This window comes from Pristis pectinata, chromosome 7, assembly GCF_009764475.1.
Source record: "Pristis pectinata isolate sPriPec2 chromosome 7, sPriPec2.1.pri, whole genome shotgun sequence".
NCBI lineage: Eukaryota > Metazoa > Chordata > Chondrichthyes > Rhinopristiformes > Pristidae > Pristis > Pristis pectinata.
In genome coordinates this window covers 92,755,151-92,775,818 of record NC_067411.1, presented here as the reverse complement: position 1 = coordinate 92,775,818, position 20,668 = coordinate 92,755,151, and the positions used below count along the sequence as shown (strand labels likewise).

Here is a 20,668-nt window from a genome sequence, read left to right as displayed (position 1 = left end):
GCTCCTGTATCTTTTGCCTGATGGGAGAGGAGAGAAGAGAGAGTGACCCAAGTGGGTGGGGTCTTTGATTATGCTGGCTGCTTTACCAAGGCAGCGAGCATTATAGACATAGTCCATGGAGGGGAGGCTGGTGTCCATGATGCGCTGGGCTGTGTCCACAACTCTCTGCGGTTTCTTGCAGTCCTGGCCAGAGCAGTTGCCATACCAGGCCATGATGCATCCAGATAGGATGCTTTCTATGGGGCATCGATTTAAAAATTGGTGAATGTCAAATGGGACATGCCAAATTCCTTTAGCCTCCTGAGGAAGTAGAGGCACTGGTGAGCTTTCTTAGCCGTGGCGTCTATGTGGTTGGACCAGGACAGGCTATTGGTGATGTTCACTAGGAGCTTGAAGCTCTCAACCCTCTCGACCTCAGCACCGTTGATGTAGAAAGGTGCATGTACACTGCCCCCTTTTCTGAAGTCAATGACCAGCTCTTTTGTTTTGCTGACATTGAGGGAAGGGTTGTTATCGTGACACCATGTCGCTAAGTTCTCTATCTCCTTCTTGTACTCCAACTCATTATTATTTGAGATATGACCTACTACGGTGGTATCATCTGCAAACTTGTAGATGGAGTTAGAGCAGAATCTGGCCACGCAGTCATGAGTGTATAGGGAGTAGAGGGCTGAGGATGCAGCCTTGTGGGGCAGCAGTGTTGAGAATAATCATGCTGGAGGTGTTGCTGCCTATCCTCACTGATTGCGGTTTGTTGGTCAGGAAGTCAAGGATCCAGTTGCAGAGGGAGGTGTTGAGTCCCAGATCTCTGAGTCCGGTGATGAGTTTGCTCAGAATTATAGTATTGAAGGTGGAGCTGTAGTCAATAAACAATAGTCCAACATAGGTGCCTTTACTGTCCAGATGCTCCAGAGATGAGTGTAGGGCCAGGGAGATGGCGTCCACTGTAGACCTGTTTCTGCGGTAGGCGAATTGTAGTGGGTCAAGGTTGTGTGGGAGGCTGGAGTTAATGCGTGCCATGACCAGCCTCTCGAAGCACTTCATGATGGTGGATGTCAGAGCCATCACGGAACCCACAAATCTGGAATAGAAGCAAGTTGTCCTTAATTCTGAGGGACTGCTGAAGAAGTAAGAACTGACAAACTAACATGTGATACCTTTCCTAGAGTCTCTTGAAGAAGCAGAGAATAGCAAGGTGGAGATATGCTGGGACTGCAAGTTGGTATTTGCCTTTAAAGTCTTGACCTTGTACATTGTTTCTCTCCACGGAAGAGGATTATACACCCGTTTCTTTCATCTTGGGAAATATTCTTCCTTAACTATCCTTTCTCTTTCTGTAGTATCCACCCAAAATATGGCATTGTCAAGCAATGGTACATCTGAATACCATATTATGATATGCTGCTTAGCATAGTCAGCAAAATAATACAATCGTTTCTCCCCATCCTTGCCTTACTTTTTCTAGACCACACTTCCAGAGTTTAAATAACTTGATAATTATACAGTTGGACAGTAGGTTTGGCCATAATCATGCTGCCGTTACTTAAGTAGAATCTGGGAATTAAAGTAGTTTAGGGTAAACATAGATGAGCTTGGACAAGCCTGGTGTTCACCCCATTGGTATCTGTCCCCAGTCTCTCTCCAATTTCTCCTTGTCCCCTCATTAAAATGATTGCACTAGTAAATAGCGATTTACATGTGAGTCGGAAAGAGTGGAAGTGACATTTGTTAAAAAGTCATCAGCTGTTTGTTGTTTTATTCAATGTTCTCAACTTTTGTTTGGCAGGTCCTGCCAAAATTCCTGTAATTCGGAGCAAACTCATGATCGCATCTTGATGTTATAATTTAATGTTCTGAGACAAAACAAAATAATTGTAGACATACAGTGGCATGCAGAAGTTTGGGCACCCCTGGTCAAAATTTCTGTAACTGTGAATAGCTAAGTGAGTAAAAAATGATCTGATTTCCAAATGGCATAAAGTTAAAGATGACACATTACTTTAATATTTTAAGCAAGATTACTTTTTTATTTCCATCTTTTACAGTTTCAAAATAACAAAAAAGGTAAAGGGCCCGAAGCAAAAGTTTGGGCACCCTGCATGGTCAGTACTTAGTAACACCCCCTTTGGCAAGTATAACAGTTTGCAAACACTTTCTGTAGCCAGCTAAAAGTCTTTCAATTCTTGTTTGGGGTATTTTCGCCCATTCTTCCTTGCAAAAGGCTTCTAGTTCTGTGAGGTTCTTGGGCCGTCTTGCATGCACTGCTCTTTTGAGGTCTATCCACAGATTTTCGCTGATTTTTAGGTTGTGGGACTGTGAGGGCCATGGCAAAACCTTCAGCTTGTGCCTCTTGAGGTAGTCCACTGTAGATTTTGTGGTGTGGTTAGGATCATCATCTTGTTGTAGAAGCCATCCTCTTTTCATCTTCAGCTTTTTTACAGACGGTGTGATGTTTGCTTCCAGAATTTGCTGGTATTTAATTGAATTCATTTTTGCAAAGGAACATCTAAACAAGCCTGATGCATTTTGGGAAACAAGTCCTGTGGACTGATGAAGTTAAAATAGAACTTTTTGGCTGCAATGAGCAAAGGTATGTTTGGAGAAAAAAGGGTGCAGAATTTCATGAAAAGAACACCTCTCCAACTGTTAAGCACGGGGGTGGATCGATCATGCTTTGGGTTTGTTTTGCAGACAGTGGCACGGGGAACATTTCACTGGTAGAGGGAAGAATGAATTCAATTAAATACCAGCAAATTCTGGAAGCAAACATCACACCATCTGTAAAAAAAAAACTGGAGATGAAAAGAGGATGGCTTCCACAGCAGGCTAATGATCCTAAACACACCTCAAATTCCACAGTGGACTACCTCAAGTGGCACAAGCTGAAGGTTTTGCCATGGCCCTCACAGTCCCATGACCTAAAAATCATCGAAAATCTGTGGATAGACCTCAAAAGAGCAGTGCATGCAAGACGGCCCAAGAACCTCACAGAACTAGAAGCCTTTTGCAAGGAAGAATGGGCGAAAATACCCCAAACAAGAATTGAAAGACTCTTAGCTGGCTACAGAAAGTGTTTGCAAACTGTTATACTTGCCAAAGGGGGTGTTACTAAGTACTAACCATGCAGGGTGCCCAAACTTTTGCTTCGGGCCCTTTACCTTTTTTGTAATTTTGAAACTGTAAAAGATGGAAATTAAAAAAAGTAATCTTGCTTAAAATATTAAAGAAATGTGTCATCTTTAACCTTATGCCTTTTTGGAAATCAGGTCATCTTGTACTCGCTTAGCTATTCACAATAACAAAAATTTTGACTAGGGTGCCCAAACTTTTGCATGTCACTGTATATTGGAAAACAGTGAATCAACCTCTTGAAAGCGTGGTGTAATTTTGTAATTGGCATCATTATGGAGTAGGTGACAGTATCTCAGTGAACAGCAGAAAACCACCTGATGACTGGCATTAAGTTCAGTGCTATAAGTTTTTTGTGTGCCTTGGAAAGTTTTGGTTACAGGGGTCCAAGAGGTTCCTTTAGACAGTCTGTGTGGCTTAATCTCAGGGAATGCGCCCAAGGTACATGGTATCTAACAATGGAATTGATTAACAATAGAGCCATCTTGTAAGCAAAATGTGATGCATGTTTCTTGCATGTATTCTCATGCGCTTCTCAAATACTTTTGAAGAAACAAAAATTCGTGATAATGATGAGGCCAAGTATGAATAGTTAAGCTGCTTTATTTCATAGAGAGCACACAACTGTACAATCAAAGTAAAATCCATAGCTTTAAGTTAATTTACTTAGAATGTGTAGGGGAAGGTGGTGAGGAAACTCACCTGCTTCCTGTCCCTTTTGTGGATCTGTTTTTGTGCTCTCTTCCGTGAAATTCCTACATGCAAGACCTGATCTCTTGGATTTTCTATTTGTGTTGCTCCCTTGTTGAAACCCAATACTTTGGACAAGCTGGTTTCATTGATAGTCTGTTTCCTCCGGGTGCTCCGGCTTCCTCCCACATTCCAAAGATGTACAGGTTAGGAAGTTGTGGGCATGCTATGTTGGCGCTGGAAGCGTAGCGACACTTGCAGGCTGCCCCCAGAACACTATGTAGAAGATGTATTTCACTGTGTGTTTTGATGTACGTGTGACTTAATAAAGAAATCTTATCTTAACTCTGCTTGTGCCACCTACTCTTTTTCTTTGAAGTTTGTTCTCTGCAGATATCTTTTTGTATGTCCACAGGTTTAGAATAATCCTCAAGGGGACATTTCTGTTGGTGACTAATGCTGCTGGTGATGCTGACTCCTGGTTTTGGAGATAATGGCGAGAGAACCTCCCATCAGTTGAAAGTGCATTGTGAAATTATCTAAGCTGGCTGATCTGGCTTTGGTGTATTTTTATTGCATGTGTCTATGGTCAGTGTTGTCTCTCATGGATTTTAATGAGGAAGCTGAAAAACAAAGACTAAAAAACTATATCAGTTTTCTTTTAAAGTGTTTAATTTCTTACTTTCATTTAGAAGATCTCTGTGGCTATTGTTCATAATATTAGGGGAGTTGGTCAGCATGGAGGTAATTAACGTATTTAATGGGAAATTCATATTTTGTTGATTTTTTTTTGACATTCAAATTAATTTAAGATAGCTATATTTCCTGAATCATTCTTGTTCTTCTCAGTGGTTTGGTAACCTAGTGACTATGGAGTGGTGGAATGACCTTTGGTTAAATGAAGGATTTGCCTCTTTTATGGAATTTTATTCACTGGACAAAGTATTCCCTGAACTCCAAGTGGTAAGTTAAATTTTAACTCTTTCATCATCTAGTTTATCCATCATAAGCACAGTTTGTTGTTAAAGGGGAAGAGAATGACTTTTAGTTCTTCCCCATAACTACAGTCTCTGCATGGAGCTAGCCGTGGCCTGAATTAAAGTTAGAAGGGCACAAAGTATAATTTACGCTCCCCCCCCCGCCCCCCAGTTTTTGTTTGAAGTATGAAACTTTTGTTAATAGATGTTTTAGTACTGTCAATATTTGATGAAATCCACTGTATTGAGCCACTGTAATATTGCTAAACAAGTATAGCTATTTAAATGTATTTGTATACCCAAGTTATAAATACCTGTTTAAAATCTCGCTCTTGATCACTTACTTTGGAAGAAAGCAGTCTGTTAAATTGTAATACCAGTGTAAGTGTGCTTAAATAGGCCACTTCCATATGAAAATGAATAGGTAAGTTATGATCTATTTTCTAGGTAGATTTTAACAATTTCTCTCCATGTGGTACTTTTTGTCTTGACATGCCATGTAACAAACTTTTTTTATTTTTATGCTTTATTCATAGGACAAGTACTTGTCGAACACTCGCCTCAAGGCAATGGAGGAAGATTCATTAAATTCATCCCACCCGCTCTCCAATCCGGTTGAAACTCTTGAACAAATTGGGGAAATGTTTGATTTTATTTCCTATCAAAAGGTACTTTAAACAAATCCATATTTTAAAAAAAAGTACACAAATTGTAGATATGCTTCCAGGTGACAGCAAGCAAGTCAAATCCAATATCTCTGCAGGTGGAGAGTTCTTGTGTAACAGACCACTCTGAGAGTGCCAGCGAGGTATTTCCTCCATGAAGGTAGCAATCAGTATATTTAATCAACCTCCTAATTGTCAGTTATATTTGTGAAATCTCAGATTCATGTCTGCAGATGGCTGCTCACAATGATTTAGATTACATTATCTCATTGTGCTTAATGCTGAGATGAACTCCACATTTATTTAGAGGTGTACTTCTGTTACTGGCAGGGGATTCTTCCCATCTGATCCTGCCTATTTGTGGAGGCCACTGTCCAATGAACAGGTGAGCAGAATTGAGTAGGCAGCACAAAGCGGTTTGAATTGACTCCAGAGGCCTTTGTCTAAACTGGTAGGGATTGGGCAGATGGGTTGTGTCTCAATTGGGAAGGAGTGTCACAATCTCAGCTGATTTGGAAAATGATATAATATGAACATTTTGTGTGCGGCATATGTATATAACCAAAATATGTAAAAGCTTTCCCAGCTTGTCCAATTCTTCTTTCTTTTCAATTATTTTTCTCTTCCACTGTGCCTTAAAATTGTACCTGCAATCATTTAAGTCTTTATCAACTATATATTCAACTTTTTCAATTCTTGCTCCCATGCTCTACTTTAAATAACTTAACATTATCTAGAAGGCTACTGCCTGCTTCCTGGTCTGCACGAAGTTCTATTTGCTAAAAATTGAATCTTCACCAATCTTCATTGCCACGTGCAAAAATTTTAAAATTCTTGTTCTGATCTTCAGTTTTCAGCCTTGTTATTTTTGCACCTCTGCATTTATAATAGTCCTTTGGACTTTGTATTGAAAGATCTTACATTTAAGGCTTATTCCAGGGCAATACTGCCACTTCAGTGTAGTTTTAAGGGAGTGCAATGTTGTCTGATATGGCAGATATTAAATAGAGGCCCTTTTTTCCTCCTCTGGCATTAGAGTAAATGATATTTTTGGAATTGTTAATTTGTTTTTATTTTTAATGACCCAACCAAATTTTTGTCCTGTATCCAAAAAAGAGTATCTGGTCATTTGTTACATTGTTTGTGGAAATAAAAATTAAAAGACCATTTGGAACCTGTCCATTGTGTCCAAAGTATACCTATTTAGCCATTAGACAACTTTCAGTCCATAATCCTTTGCATCTAACACATCATCTTCATCCAGATCCCTTTTTTAATGTGATTGAGGCTTTCACCGCCTGAAAGGGTAGTAGAAGCAGACTCCAACAATTCTTGGGTGAAAAAATATTTTTCAAACTCCCCTCTAATACTTCTACCAATTACCTCAAACCTGAGTCCCCCGATAAGTGACCTCCCTGCTAAGGGAAATCGGTTCTCCCTCTTCACCCTCTTTGGGCCTTTCAAAGGTTTATGATCTATTTAAATCTCCCCTCGGTACCAAAACTCCAGACACTACTCTTGCTCAACCATTGTTTTAAGCTGTTGTAGGAATAACCTTCTTCTACACAAAACATGTGTGTTTCCAATCTGCTTCTGCTGAAACACATTGTAAATTTGGCTTTACCCCAAAGGCAAATTTTTACTCCTTTTCTTCTTTTCCACTATCCAAATGCTCTCCTGTTGACAACTCATCTACCTCCCAGATTATTCTCTACAAGTGTCCCTTTTCTGGTTGAGCTTTCTGCGTATTGATTTTAAGATGTTCTCTTAAATCTATTTTAGAGTAATGCATCTTTATACAATTTATACTGTCTCTCTACGTTTTGAAATCCCATACAATTATTGTCTTATTATTTCTGCACTTCTTAGAAACTTGCTCTCCTATATCCCTTTGAATGATGATCCATTGTACATCACTAGCAGTAGGATTGTATCATTTTTATCCTTCCTTGCAACTCAAATGCCTTACTTTTTGAGGCATCTGGCAAATCATTCATTCTCAGAGCTGTAAGTGTTTTTTCTTAAACCAACATAGCAACAGCTCTTTTTTTCTGCATCACTTGTAACCAGGAACATAAAGCTTTCCATTGCTGCTCTTCTGTAAGCAAAATTTCACTTATAGCTTCAACACCCATGTGTGTCTTCAGCTCTTAAGCCTAATTTCCTAGTCTCCAACCACTGAAGTTTATATATCACTAAATTCTTCCACATTCCTTTGTTGCTTCTTTCCAATTTTTGTCGTCTCTGCATTGCAGACCCACTGAATTATTCCCTTGCTTCCATTATCCACTCATTTTGGCTCTTCTGAAGCTATACAAGGGTTTTCCTTGACCTATCAAGCTCATATAAACCCTCCCCAACAACACTACAAAACCTCTCCATGATGCTGGTCCTGACTTTGTCTTGCACAGCTCCAACTTTTTCCCAAACTGCTCTTCATGGCCCTGGAATTTAAAATCCTCCCTCCTGCACTCTCTGTAGCCATGCTTTCATCTACAACCTTCTCATACTCGCATGTGGCCCCAGTTGTATACCATAAAAATATGCCCTCTTGGATTCCTTTTTAATCTCTTTCCTGTTTCCTTATTCACGTGCCTCCATGGTCATTTCTTTTCCACCAATGTCATTGGAACCTGTATAGACCTTGACCTCTGGCCAACTCTTCTAATTTAAACAAATATAAGGAGCATGATGAAGAAGTTTGCAGATGAAAAATCGGTATTGTGGTTGATAATAAGAAAGAAAGCTGCAGGAAGATATTGATTGGGCAGAAGTGTGGCAAATGGAATACAATCCAGGGAGCTGTGAGGTTATGCATTTTAACAGAAAAACCAAGAAAATACGTAGAAATGGTGGAATACTGAAAAATGCAGAGGAATAAAGGGAACTTGGAATGTATGACCCCAGAAAATAGGGCAGATAGATAAGTTGATGAAGAATGCATTTGGGAAATTTTATCAGCCAGTACCTAGATTGCAGGACGGGGAAAAGTATAAAATGCTTGTAAAGCCAAGCTGGAGTGCTGTATGTGTCACTCGAGTCTGGTCATCACATGTAGGAAGGTTGTGAGGAATGGTAACAGAATTCATTAATTGAATTCTGGACAGAAATATATTAGTAATGATATCAATGAAACCTCCAAATTGCATTAAAATACAATATTCCTTCCCAATTGACCTTGGAAAAATTAAATTGCTAACATCAATTGATCTGCCATTTTTGTGACTGCAGACGCACACTACAATGTGGTTGACTCTGATATAGCCTGGTAAGCCACTCATTTCAAAGCAGTTAGGGATGGTCATTAAATGCTGGAATTACCAGGGAAACCTACATCCTGCAAATGAATTAAAGAAACGATAGGGCTATGTGGGAACAGAGGATGTTTATTGAGGATGTTTCCAGGACTGAAGAATGTTAGCTGTGAAGGAAGATTACATAGGATAGTGTTACCTTCTTTTGAGAGAAAATTTATAAAATTATAAATTTGTAGAGGAATAACCTTGGCTGAAAGATCAGTAACCAAGGAGCAAAAATTACAAGTAATTGATGAAGTGAGAATTTTTTTTTCCCACATTGAGGGTGGTGAGGGTCTAGAAGACACTGAAAGAGTGGTAAGAGACTGAAACCTTCATTGTGTTTAGAAAGTATTTGGCTATGGAGTTGAAACAGCCAAAGCTTGGAAAGTGAGATTAGATGATACAGCTTTTCTGCAGCTGGCATGGACACAATAGGTTAAATAGGCCTCCCATGCTATAAATTTCTATGATTCTAATGGGCTTTTGACTGATTTCCCATTTGAGCTCTGGTACAATGATGGTCTGCAAATGATTTTTTATATATAAGGAACAGCCATTAAAGGTAAACATTAAAATCCACTCATAGTTGTAAAACATCCGATCAGTCCCAACCATTCAAGAATAGGAAATATGCCTGTTGGAGAAACTCTGATCAAATAGTTTGATGTATTGCAAAGGGAACAGAGTTAGAAACAACTGCCGCCTTTTTGACACAAAGGACAGAGCATTAATGATCCAGACTGCTTAGCTTGTGTAACACCTTGAAGTGCTTGCTTTATATTTCATGATTGATGGTTGCAAAAGGTTTATTCTGTAATGTTTGACCTGTAATTGCTAAGGGTGGTTGAATGAAAAAGATGGATTCCCTGATAAGTGGGATTGAAAGGTTGATAGTAAGCCTGCTGTTGCTAGGAAGTAGGAGTGTTGTTTCTCTGCTACTCCTCTCTCAAGGGTATTCTTGGATACATCTTTCCATATCAACGTCTCGGTAAACACTGACAATAGTGGAGGTACAGAAGAATATGATAAAAATAAAACACTTCTCCCAGATCAACTTGGTTAAAATCCAATATAATCTATGAATTAAAGTCACTTGTTTTATTTTCTACTTTCTTCCATCCTGTTTCCTTCGCTATTCCTGATAACCAGTGGCTTCATGTTGGCTGGAAGTGCCCATGTACCTTTCTGAAATGGTCAGGATCCATATGTTTGCTTAACAGGAATTGCTAGTAATATTGATGACTATTTCCATACCCAAACATATAGATTTTACAGTAGAGTTCACTGGACAATTTGCATCATTCCTCAGTGTATATCTGTTTAATAAAGAGTTCTGACATGATCTCTTTTTCAGATTTTTTTTTTCTCCATTCATTTAGATTTTGTATGTTTTTTAAAAAAAAGAATTAATTCTGAACAAATCTGATGTAAGGTGGGTATTTCTGTAACTCATGAGTGATGTGGCTGTAAGCAAATACCAAATAGGAATACTTAGCAGACTGAGTGCATGCTGCACTATCACAATAGCTGCAGTTTAGGTAGATCAAATCCCCCTGTGGTTACGTGACCCAACCCACGTAGCTCTGACATTCTTTGCAACAGCGTGTGATATAAAAGGAACAGGACTTGTGTTCAATATTTGTTCCCGGCACTACATCAAACCACTAGCTTAGAATGTGTGTTCAAGTTTCCACTGTGCAACTTGAACCCACATGATTTGAACTAAAGAAGGCATTTTAATTACAAGTAGATGATGTGACCTCTCTGATCATAAAACTAATTTCATATGTATGAAGCTCAGGATATTTCGGCTTCCATCTTAATCCAATGTGCGAATTTCCATTCCTGATCTTTTTTTTGGAAAATCTTTAAAATTTAATTAAGATTCCAGTGCTTTGTTCTTCCTGGCCAGCCAGCTGAGAGAATTCTTCAAAGTGATTGGATATTGACCCTATTTGATGTTACTGCTGTTGGTGGATGGCACAGGTTCCCTGTAGAAGTTTCCCCTATCCTTGTTCAGCCTGGAGAAATCCACATTATAGTGTCCACTATGTCCTTGGCAGCACCTTTCATAAAGGTCACCCAGTTCCATGCTTTTGCTGTTAACTGGAAAATCTGAGCTCAAATTCTGGAATTATGCAAAAGAGAATTGCATTTAAAGATAAACATTAAAAAGCAGCAACATTTCCCTCCCTCTTTTCTTCAGGGTGCTTCAATTCTGTTGATGCTGAAGGATTTCCTTAATGAAACTGTCTTCCAGCAAGGAATTAGGCAATATTTAAAGGAACATGAGTATCAGAACACAAAAACTGAAGACCTCTGGAACAGTATGACTAAAGTATGTATCTTTTTCATGATGGTTATTGCATTCTCAAACTAAATATTGGAATCTTTTCAGATGCAGTAGTAAATATATAAAAATGGGCAATTTGCTACCGAAATAAGAGTGTGGCATAATTTCACCACTATCAATAGTCCAATTTGTGGTGAAGAAGAGATACCCCATTATCCTAGGAAACACATTGACTTGCCCTGCAAAACTTGCCATTTTAAAAAAAAAAGCTGGGAGTAGGTCTTGTGTACCCTTGAACCTCCTCCACTGTTCTCTATGGCCACCGAATCCATTTGCTGCCTGACCCTGTCTGCATCCTCAGATTCTGTTAGTCTCCAAAAATCTATTGCCCCCAACCTTGAATTATTCAATGACTGAATATCCATGGCCCTCTGATGTAGAGAATTCCAAAGACTGTTTATGTAAAGACATTTTTCCTCATCTCAGTCCCATATAACTAATACCTTGTTCTGAGAATTTTTTAAAAAAATGCCTATGCTGGAACTCTGAAATTAAAAAAAAAAGTGCTGGAAATTCTCAGCAGATCAGGCAGCATCTGTGGAAAGAGAAGCAAAGTTAACATTTCAAGTTGCAGACCCTTCATCAGAACTGCTTCAGCGACAGTCTTCAACCTAATCTTATAATAATTCTACAAAATCTTGCCACAGCTGAGTCATCAAGCTGTGCTTTGCTCTGATCTCTCGATGCATTGTATTTATTTCACAGGCTGAAAGTATAGGTGTGAATGTGAAAGAAATGATGGAAACCTGGACGCTGCAGACAGGATTCCCACTGGTCACTGTCAAACTAGACACCGCTGCCAATAAAATTCACCTCAGTCAAGAACGTTTCCTCAGGCTCTCTCGTTCACATAATTTAACATCCACTTATAACAGGTACAAGCATGCAATTCCTGAAATTAATGTTGTGTAGCGGTTGCTACCGCGAAATAAAACGACGCTAGTCGGAGGATTGTCGAACAGAAGTGGTTTATTTTCCCACCTTGCGCGGGCCCTTTAAGGGAGACTGTTCCCGCCCAAAACAACCGGCAATGACGTAAGTCCTACGTCATCAAGACTTTCCCGCACGCGAGTTCTCCCCGTCGCTTGGAAAGACGAGGCCCGCCGCCATCTTGGGCCTCGTCGCTCCGACGCCACGCGACCCGACTGCCGAGCCAGTTCGCCCGACTAAACGGTGAGTCGCCACAGTTGGCGATTTAAAATTCTTCCCCAGAGATTTTACAAATCCTTTGTTTGACAAGGAACTTTTTCCCAGGGCTGTTCCCTTCCACCCGTGCTCTAAATTGGTCAGCTTGGGACAGTAGGCACAAAAGAATGTCATTGTTTAGAACTGAGGTTATTTACCCACTGAATAATAATAGTTGTAGCAGGAAAAATGTAATATCAGCATAGACATGTCCAAGGGCTTATTTCTCATTCTCATGACAATAAACCTGAAAAGTGGAGTGAAAAATATAGGAAAATATGTGAAAAGGAAAAATTTACACTGGTTAAAATGGCCAAGTCTCATTGGAAATATTGCTAGAGGTGTGACAATGAAATTACATACAAAGGTTACTCAATTTACCATTGAGAGGTATGGTTTCACATTATGAGTGCTTTTGATCCTTATGAGCCCAGGATTTTTTTTTCGTATGCTTGCACGATAAATAGGATTTGGAAAATATCCCAGGTGTTCCCATGTATAATTTCCTACCGTTCCTAAGCATTGAGCACCACCTTAGGAAGATCAAAAGTTGCCACCCTGTATAATTATTAAAACAAAAGGAGAAAACACAGTAACGGAAATCGGACTACCGTTTTGCACTCCAACATAGTTCCTCCAATTTGGTGTATTGGGGTAATCAAACACAAATAGGCTGAAGAACATATCCATTCGGTCTGCAAGGGTGACCCTGGATACCAGGGTGCCCATCACTTTAATTCGCCAGCCCACCTCCATTCTGTCTCCTTTTTTGTTTAGAATGCTACACTGTTCCAACAAAACCTGACGTAAGCTAAAGAAGAGCACCTCATCCCCTCCTCCTTCAACTGGGCAAGCAACAACATCCACCCCCCTCCCCCCCCCCCCACCCCCCCCGTCGAAAACGTAATTCAACAGTTTCAGACTTGCAGCCAATTAAACCTCATCTCTCATTTTCAGCATTCTGTTTTTCCTGCTGTCTTGTGGTGATTACGTATTTCTGTTAACTTTTCCTTTTTACACTCCTCCTAGTCGCATCTTCTGTGATTCATTCATCTTTACCTCCCTCTTTCAGCCAGCACCAACCTGCTCATGTCATTCTTAGTCTCCACTCCTATCACAGATATTCACTTTTGTTCTGTCGTCCCTCCCTCCCTTTCACTGAAACTTTAAATTTAATTTATCTCTAAACTTGCCTTTGTTTTCCCCCTATAGATTGACCTTAAATGTCAAATCTTTCTCCACCTGTCCTGCTGAGTATTTACAGGGTTTTTGGTTTTAAAAGACTGAGAGTTTCCATTTATAGTTGTTAACAACTATGTAATTAGCTCCAGGATTCTGATCCAAATTCTAATGTATCCAAATTTTACATCATAAAATCTGTTAACAGCATGTGACCCCCTTGGAGCTACCTAAGGAATTAATTTAGAATGAGGGTTGCAGTTACACTTTTGGCATGGCAGCTTATATTTTAAGAAACCCAAGATTAAAGGAGTATTATTAGATCAAACAGAGGTTTTCCAAATATTACTATTCAACATTTTGTTCAACAGTTTTATTTCTGTTATAAGATCTCTTTATTAGTCACATGTACATCGAAACACACAGTGAAATACATCTTTTGCGTAGAGTGTTTTGGGGGCAGCCCACAAGTGTTGCCACGTTTCCGGCGCCAACGTAGCATGCCCACAACTTCCTAACCCATACATCTTTGGAATGTGGTAGGAAACCCACGCAGACACGGAGAATGTATAGACTCTTTACAGATGGTGGCCAGAATTGAACCTGAGTCGCTGGTGCTGTAATAGCCTTATGTTATCACCAGATTAAGCATTTTGTTTTGATGTAGTGGATTTCTTTTTCAATACATGATGGACTTGAAAAGAACTTGGCTCACCATTTAGAAAATATCCAAGCTCTAGGTTTATGAACACAAGTAATTACTTAGTGACGTCAGAGGTTACTAGTTCTCCATTGAGTGTAATCAAATTCAATCTTTTGACTTTTGGTATTAACTATGACTACAAGCCACATGCAAATTTGCATAATTGATGTTACAACTAATCTCTTGTATTGCATGTGGAATTAAAACAATAAATGATCTGCATGAAGAATGTGGTACAAAAGAGTGGATGTAAGAAATTGGGTATTTTACAATCTCTGTTTAGCACAAGAGGTTTGGCTCTTTATTAGAGACGATACCTTGTGGATTAAAACTATATTTTCTGGGAATTCTGTTTCCATTAACTAAGTTTCTTTTGTCTTATTGTTTTAGTAATTCCAAAAAAGTTAAATTAATTGAAGCTTTCATTTAATTTTAGTTTGTGGCATATTCCACTGACGTACATAACCAGCAGCTGTGTGGACTATAAACAGCCTAAGTGCATCAAAAAATGGATCCTTAAGAATAAAACCGGTATTTCTCTTTCATTTTTCCTTCCTGAAGTTAACCTCTGCTTGGCAGCTTTTATTGGGGCTTCAGTGATCAAGAAAGCAAGTTTTACATGGTTTCTGATTTTTAATCTCCGATGTTGATTTGGAATGCAGGACTATTCTCTGGTCTTGCATTGAATTATCTCCAAATTTTCATTTTGCGTAAATAGTGATATCCTTGTTAGAATTAAACAATTCACGTGTTGAGATAACTTTTAAACTGTTAACAAGTACTTTTTATTTATTCCTAGATTGTTACTTTATGTTAACAAGTTGTCCAGTTTTGTACTTTTGTGGACCGTCAAATAACTTTTCATCTTTGCTTAATGATGCATGAACGAAGTTTTCTTTCTGAAATAAGGTCATTTTACCCTATTTTATCCATGCTGATCAAATAATTGTATTTTACTCTGCTAAATTCAACAATTTAAATAAATACACTTGTATTATTGCTACAGTCATCAAGTAGATATATTGTTTGGTTTTAATGAAGTAAAAAGTTTCTTCCTAACCATCAGAAGAAAGCTAAACTATACTTCTAGTACCTAAAGACATCGGAAAATAGAAACAAGAATAGGCCTCTCGGGCTCTCAAGCCTATCCCGCCATTCAATATGATCATGGCTGATCTGCCTCTGGCCTCATTTCCTCTTCTGTGCCAGTTCCCTAAAGCCCTCGATGTATTTATGATTTAATTAAAAGGTATTGTAATGGCAAAGTACAATTATAATGGCTCAATTGCTGGATCAACAGCTAGATTTCTGTACCATTGATTTAGGAGCATCTGGGAGTTTAAATTCAAACAATGAAATAAATGTGGATTTTTTTTTATACACAAAAGCTGGTTAATGATAGCCACAAAATTACTGGATTGTCATTAAATCATATCTGCTTCATTCATGTCCTTCAGGGAAGGAAACTTGCTCTTTACCAATCTGGCCCATATGTTACTCCAGACACTTCAATGTGGTTGGCTGTTCACTATCTGTTCAGGAGCAATTCACTAAGGAAAACAAATGCTGGCGTTACCAGCAATGTCCAAACCCCTTGAATGATTTTTTTTTTAATGGAATATGATGTGGTTTAAAGTAAAGTAAATTCTAGTAATGCATTGAATTTTCTATATACAGCCACTGCAGAAAGTTTATTTAATCACTAATATTTCAGGGTCTATTCCACTGCTTCCTGAGAACAGAGTTGAATCTATAGTGACAGGTGGCTTATTAACAGACATTCACGAAGTATAGCCCTGTGTCCAAAATTTTAAAATTTGGTCTGCATTAGTGATATCACAGTGGCACAAAACACTTAACCTCAATAACTTGCATTGTGTGAAAGTTGATCTCAGTCCACAGCTGATGTCTGTACTTGTACAGTAATACTGTGCAGTGTAAATTCAGTACTGTTGACATTTTTATGGCTATATGTAGAACAAATAACTTTTGTTGGATCTGGTCTAAATTAATCAGTAATTTGGTAATTGCATAGAAAACTGTTTGCACTTTATTTTCCATTAGATACCATTGATCTTAAAGATCCAAGTGTGACTTGGGTGAAGTTTAACATAAATAGGAATGGTTTCTACATTGTTGATTATGACGACAGCACCTCAGAGAAATTGATTGGATTATTACGAACTAATCCCAAGGCTTTCAGTGATCAGGACCGAGCTGGCCTTATCAATAATGCTTTTATGCTTGCAAGGTAATTGCTGCTTTTGACTCTTCTATCATTCAAGTTTGGTGTTTACTTTCAATACACTACAAATTTGTACGCTTGGTATTGTTGCTAATTGAATTCATAGAGTAATACAACACTGATACAGGCCCTTCAGCCCAACTATTCCCTGCCGACCGAGATGCCCATCTAAGCTTGTCCCATTTGCCTGTGTTTGGCTCATATCCCTCTCGACCTTTCCTATCTGTGTACCTGTCCAAATGTCTTTTAAATGTTGTTGTTGTACCTGCCTTAACTATTTTCTCTGGCAGCTTGTTCCGTGTACCACCACCCTCAGCATGGAGAAGTTGCCACTCGGGTCCCTGTTAAGTCTTTCCCCTCTCACCTTAAACCTATGCCCTCTAGTTTTTGATTCTTTTTCCCTGGAAAAAAGACTGTGCATTCGCCCTATCTATGCCCCTCATGATTTTATACACCTCTGTAAGGACACCCCTACACTCCCAAGGAATAAAATCCTGGCCTGCCCAATCTCTTCCTACATCTCAGGCCCTCAACTCCTGGCAACGTTCTTGTAAATGTTCTTTGCACTCTTTCCCACTTCATGATGTCTTTTCCCAAACTACACAACATTCCAGGTTACTACTCAGTGCCAGTGCTTGGTTTCACTCAAAATTCATTAAGCAACAAATTATTTGTAAACACTTAGTACAGAATATTGTAATTTTTTTTTTAAAAAAGTAATTTAGTAGAATTTTTTTTTAATATTCTGTCTGTTGCTAGAACCAAATATGTCAAATTTTCATGCTGATCGGTTGGATGTAGTTGATATTCACATAGAACAGTAGAGGCCCTTTGGCCCACAATGTTGTGCCGACCTATATAAACCTTATCCCTATTCAATCTATTCCCCTCTCTCTTTCACCTTCACCTTTCGTCTATGTCCCTATCTAATAGTCTCTCAAATGACCCTATCGTATTGGCCCTACCACCACCCCAGCAGTACATTCCAGGCACCCACCACCCACTACTCTCTGTGTATATTAAAAAAAAATCCTACCTCTGACATCTCCCCTGAACTTTCCTCCATGCACCTTAAACTGGTGACCTCTTGTATTGGCCATTGCCACCCCAGGGAAAAAATGCTGTATGTTCACTCTGTCTATGCCTCTCATAATCTTATATACCTCTATCAAGTCTCCTCTCATCCTCTGTCACTCCAAATAGAAAAGCCCTAACTCACTCAACCTCTGCTCATAAGACATGCCTTCCAACCCAGGTAGCATCCTTGCAAATCTCCTCTGCACCCTCTCCAAAGCTTCCACATCCTTCCTATAATGTGGTGACCAGAACTGAACACATTATTCCAAGTGTAGTCTAACCAGAGTCTTGTAGAGCTGCAACTTTACCCCTCGGTTCTTGAACTCAATCCCCCAACTAATGAAGGCCAGCACACCATACATCATCTTAACTGCCCTATCTGCTTGTGAGGCAACTTTGAAGGATCTATGTACTTGGATCCCAAGATATCTCTGTTCCTCCAGACTGCTAAGAATCCTGCCATTAACCATGTGCTCTGCCTTCAAGTTCGTCCTTCCAAAGTGTATTACTTTACACTTCTCTGGATTGAACTCCATCTGCCATTTCTCTGCCCAGTATCCCATTTAAATACCGTTGCAACCTACGACAACCACCTTCTCTATCTACTACACCAACCTTCGTGTCATCTCCAAACTTACCAACACGTCCTTCCACTTCCTTATCCAAATCATTTATAAAAATCACAAAGAATAAGGGTCTCAGAACAGATCCCTACAGAACACCACTAGTCACCAACCTCCAAGTCAAATGCTCCCCTTCTACAACCACCCTTTGCCTTCTGTGGGCAAGCCAATTTTGAATCCACACAGCCAGTTTTCCATGGATCTCATACCTCATGACTTTCTGAATGAGCCTACCATGGGGAACCTTGTCAGAACGCCTTGCTAAAATCCATATATACCACATCGACCGCACCACTGTAATCAATTTGTCTTGTCACTTCCTCAAAAAAAAAACTCTATTAGGCTTGTGAGGCACGACCTGCCCTTCACAAAGCCATGTTGACTATCCCTAATAAGACTACGCTTCTCCAAGTGCTCATAAATCCTGTCCCTAAGAATCCTCTCCAATAGTTTGCCCACCAGTGACATAAGACTCACTGGTCTATAATTCCCAGGATAATCCCTTTTACCTTTCTTGCAAATGTTGATCCATTGTTCCATCCTCCAATTCTCTGGTACCACTGCTGTGGCCAGGGAGGACTCAAAAGGTCATCATTAACACTCCAGCAATCTGTTCCCTTGCTTCCCATAGTAACCTGGGGTATATCCTGTCTGACTCCAGGAATTTATCTATCCTAATGCTTTTCAGTAGCTCCAACACTGCTTCCTTCTTAACCTCGACATGCTCCAACACATTTGTCTGTTCAATGCTAACCTCGTATTCGTCTAAGTCCCTCTCCCTGGTGAACACTGAAGCAAAATATTCATTTAGGACCTCCCCTACCTCCTCCGCCCCCAGACACATTTCCACCCCCCCTCCCTTATCCCTGAGCAGTTCTACCCTCATCCTAGTCATCCTCTTGTTCCTCACATATGCATAGAATGCCTCAGGGTTTTCTTTAACCCTACTTGCCAAGGCCTTCTCATGTCCCCTTCCAGCTCTCCTTTGTCCCTTCTTAAGCTCCTTTCTGGCTACCTTATAACTCTCAAGAGCCCTATCTGCTTTTTGCTTCCTAAACCTTAAATATGTTTCCTCTTCCTCTTGACTAAACCTTCCACCTCTCTTGTTAACCATGGTTCCTTCACCCTACCATCCCTTCCTGATGTAAGTGGTGCCTAAACAACATCCACATTTCTGCGGTTCATTTACCAGAGAACATCTGTTCCCAGTTCACGCTCCCAAGTTCTTGCCTAATACCATTGTAATTTGCCCTCCCCTGATTAAATACTTCCCCATAATGTCTGCTCCTATCTTTGTCCATGGCTATGCTATAGGTCAGGGAGTTGTGGTCACTATCCCCGAAATGGTCACCCGAGAGGTCTTTCACCTGACCAGGTCCATTGCCTAATATCAGATCCAGCATGGCCTCTCCTCTAGTCAGTCTGTCTACATGCTGTGTCAGGAATCCTTCCTGTACACACCTTACAAATTCCACCCCATCTAAACCTTTTGCACTAAGGAGATGCCAATCAATATTAGGGAAGTTGAAGTCACCCGTGACAACAACCCTGTTATTTTTACACCTTTCCAAAATCTGCCTACTTATCTGCTCCTCAGTGTCCTGATGGTTATTTGGGGGCCTACAGAATACTCCCAATAGAGTGATCACTCCCTTCGTTTCTGACTCCTACCCACAATAGATGATCCTTCTATGATGTCCTCCCTTCCTACAGCTGTGATATTATCTCTGATTAGCAATGCCCCCCCCCCCACCCCTATCCCTTCTGAAACATCTAAACCCCAGAACCTCAAGCACCCACTCCTGCCCTTGCGACAGCCAAGTCTCTGTAATGGCCACAACATCATCGTAATTCCGTGTACTGATCCATGCTCTAAATTCATCACCCTTATTCTTAATGCTTCTTGCATTAAGGTAAACACATTTCAACCCATCTAACGGATTGCATTTATGCCCCATCCCCTGCTTATCCTTCCTCACCCTCCCAGTACACATTGCATCTACTTCTGGACCAACTTATCCATCCTCTAATCTGACACTTTGGTTCCCATTCCCCTGCCAAGCTAGTTTAAACCCTCCCCAACAGCTCTAGCAAACCTGCTCGCAAGCATATTTGTCCCTCTCTAGATCAGGTGCAACCCATCCCTTTTGTACAGGTCATGCCTACTGCAGAAGAGATCCCAATGATCCACAGATCTGAACCCATGCACCAACTCTTTAGCCACTCATTAATCTGCGTATCTTCCTATTCTTTCCCTCCCTGGTACAGGCAGCAATCCAGAGATTACTACCCTAGAAGTCCTGCTTTTTAGCTTCTTTCCTAACTCCCCATTCTGGCTCTTCAGGACCTCATCCCTTATCTTACCTGTGCCAATGTGTACCGTGACTTCTGGCTCCTCCCCCTCCCCCTTAAGAATGCTGTGCACTTGATCTGAGACATCCCTGACCCTGGCACCTGGGAAGCAACATACCATCCGGGAGTCTCGTTCTTGTTCACAAAATCTCCTGTCAGTTCCCCTAAGCAACGAATCCCCCATTACTATC

General features: G+C 40.0%; 1 protein-coding gene across 1 annotated transcript in view; it reads left to right on the top strand.

Annotated features, from left to right (window-relative positions):
• Window positions 1-20,668, top strand: part of lnpep (leucyl/cystinyl aminopeptidase) — a 95,347-nt gene that overhangs the window by 54,897 nt on the left and 19,782 nt on the right. Inside the window, exons 7-12 of the mRNA XM_052019584.1 lie at window positions 4,669-4,782; window positions 5,333-5,464; window positions 10,967-11,098; window positions 11,819-11,988; window positions 14,617-14,711; window positions 16,245-16,431. Coding sequence (XP_051875544.1) covers window positions 4,669-4,782; window positions 5,333-5,464; window positions 10,967-11,098; window positions 11,819-11,988; window positions 14,617-14,711; window positions 16,245-16,431 — 830 coding nt within the window. The remainder of the gene's footprint in view (window positions 1-4,668; window positions 4,783-5,332; window positions 5,465-10,966; window positions 11,099-11,818; window positions 11,989-14,616; window positions 14,712-16,244; window positions 16,432-20,668) is intronic.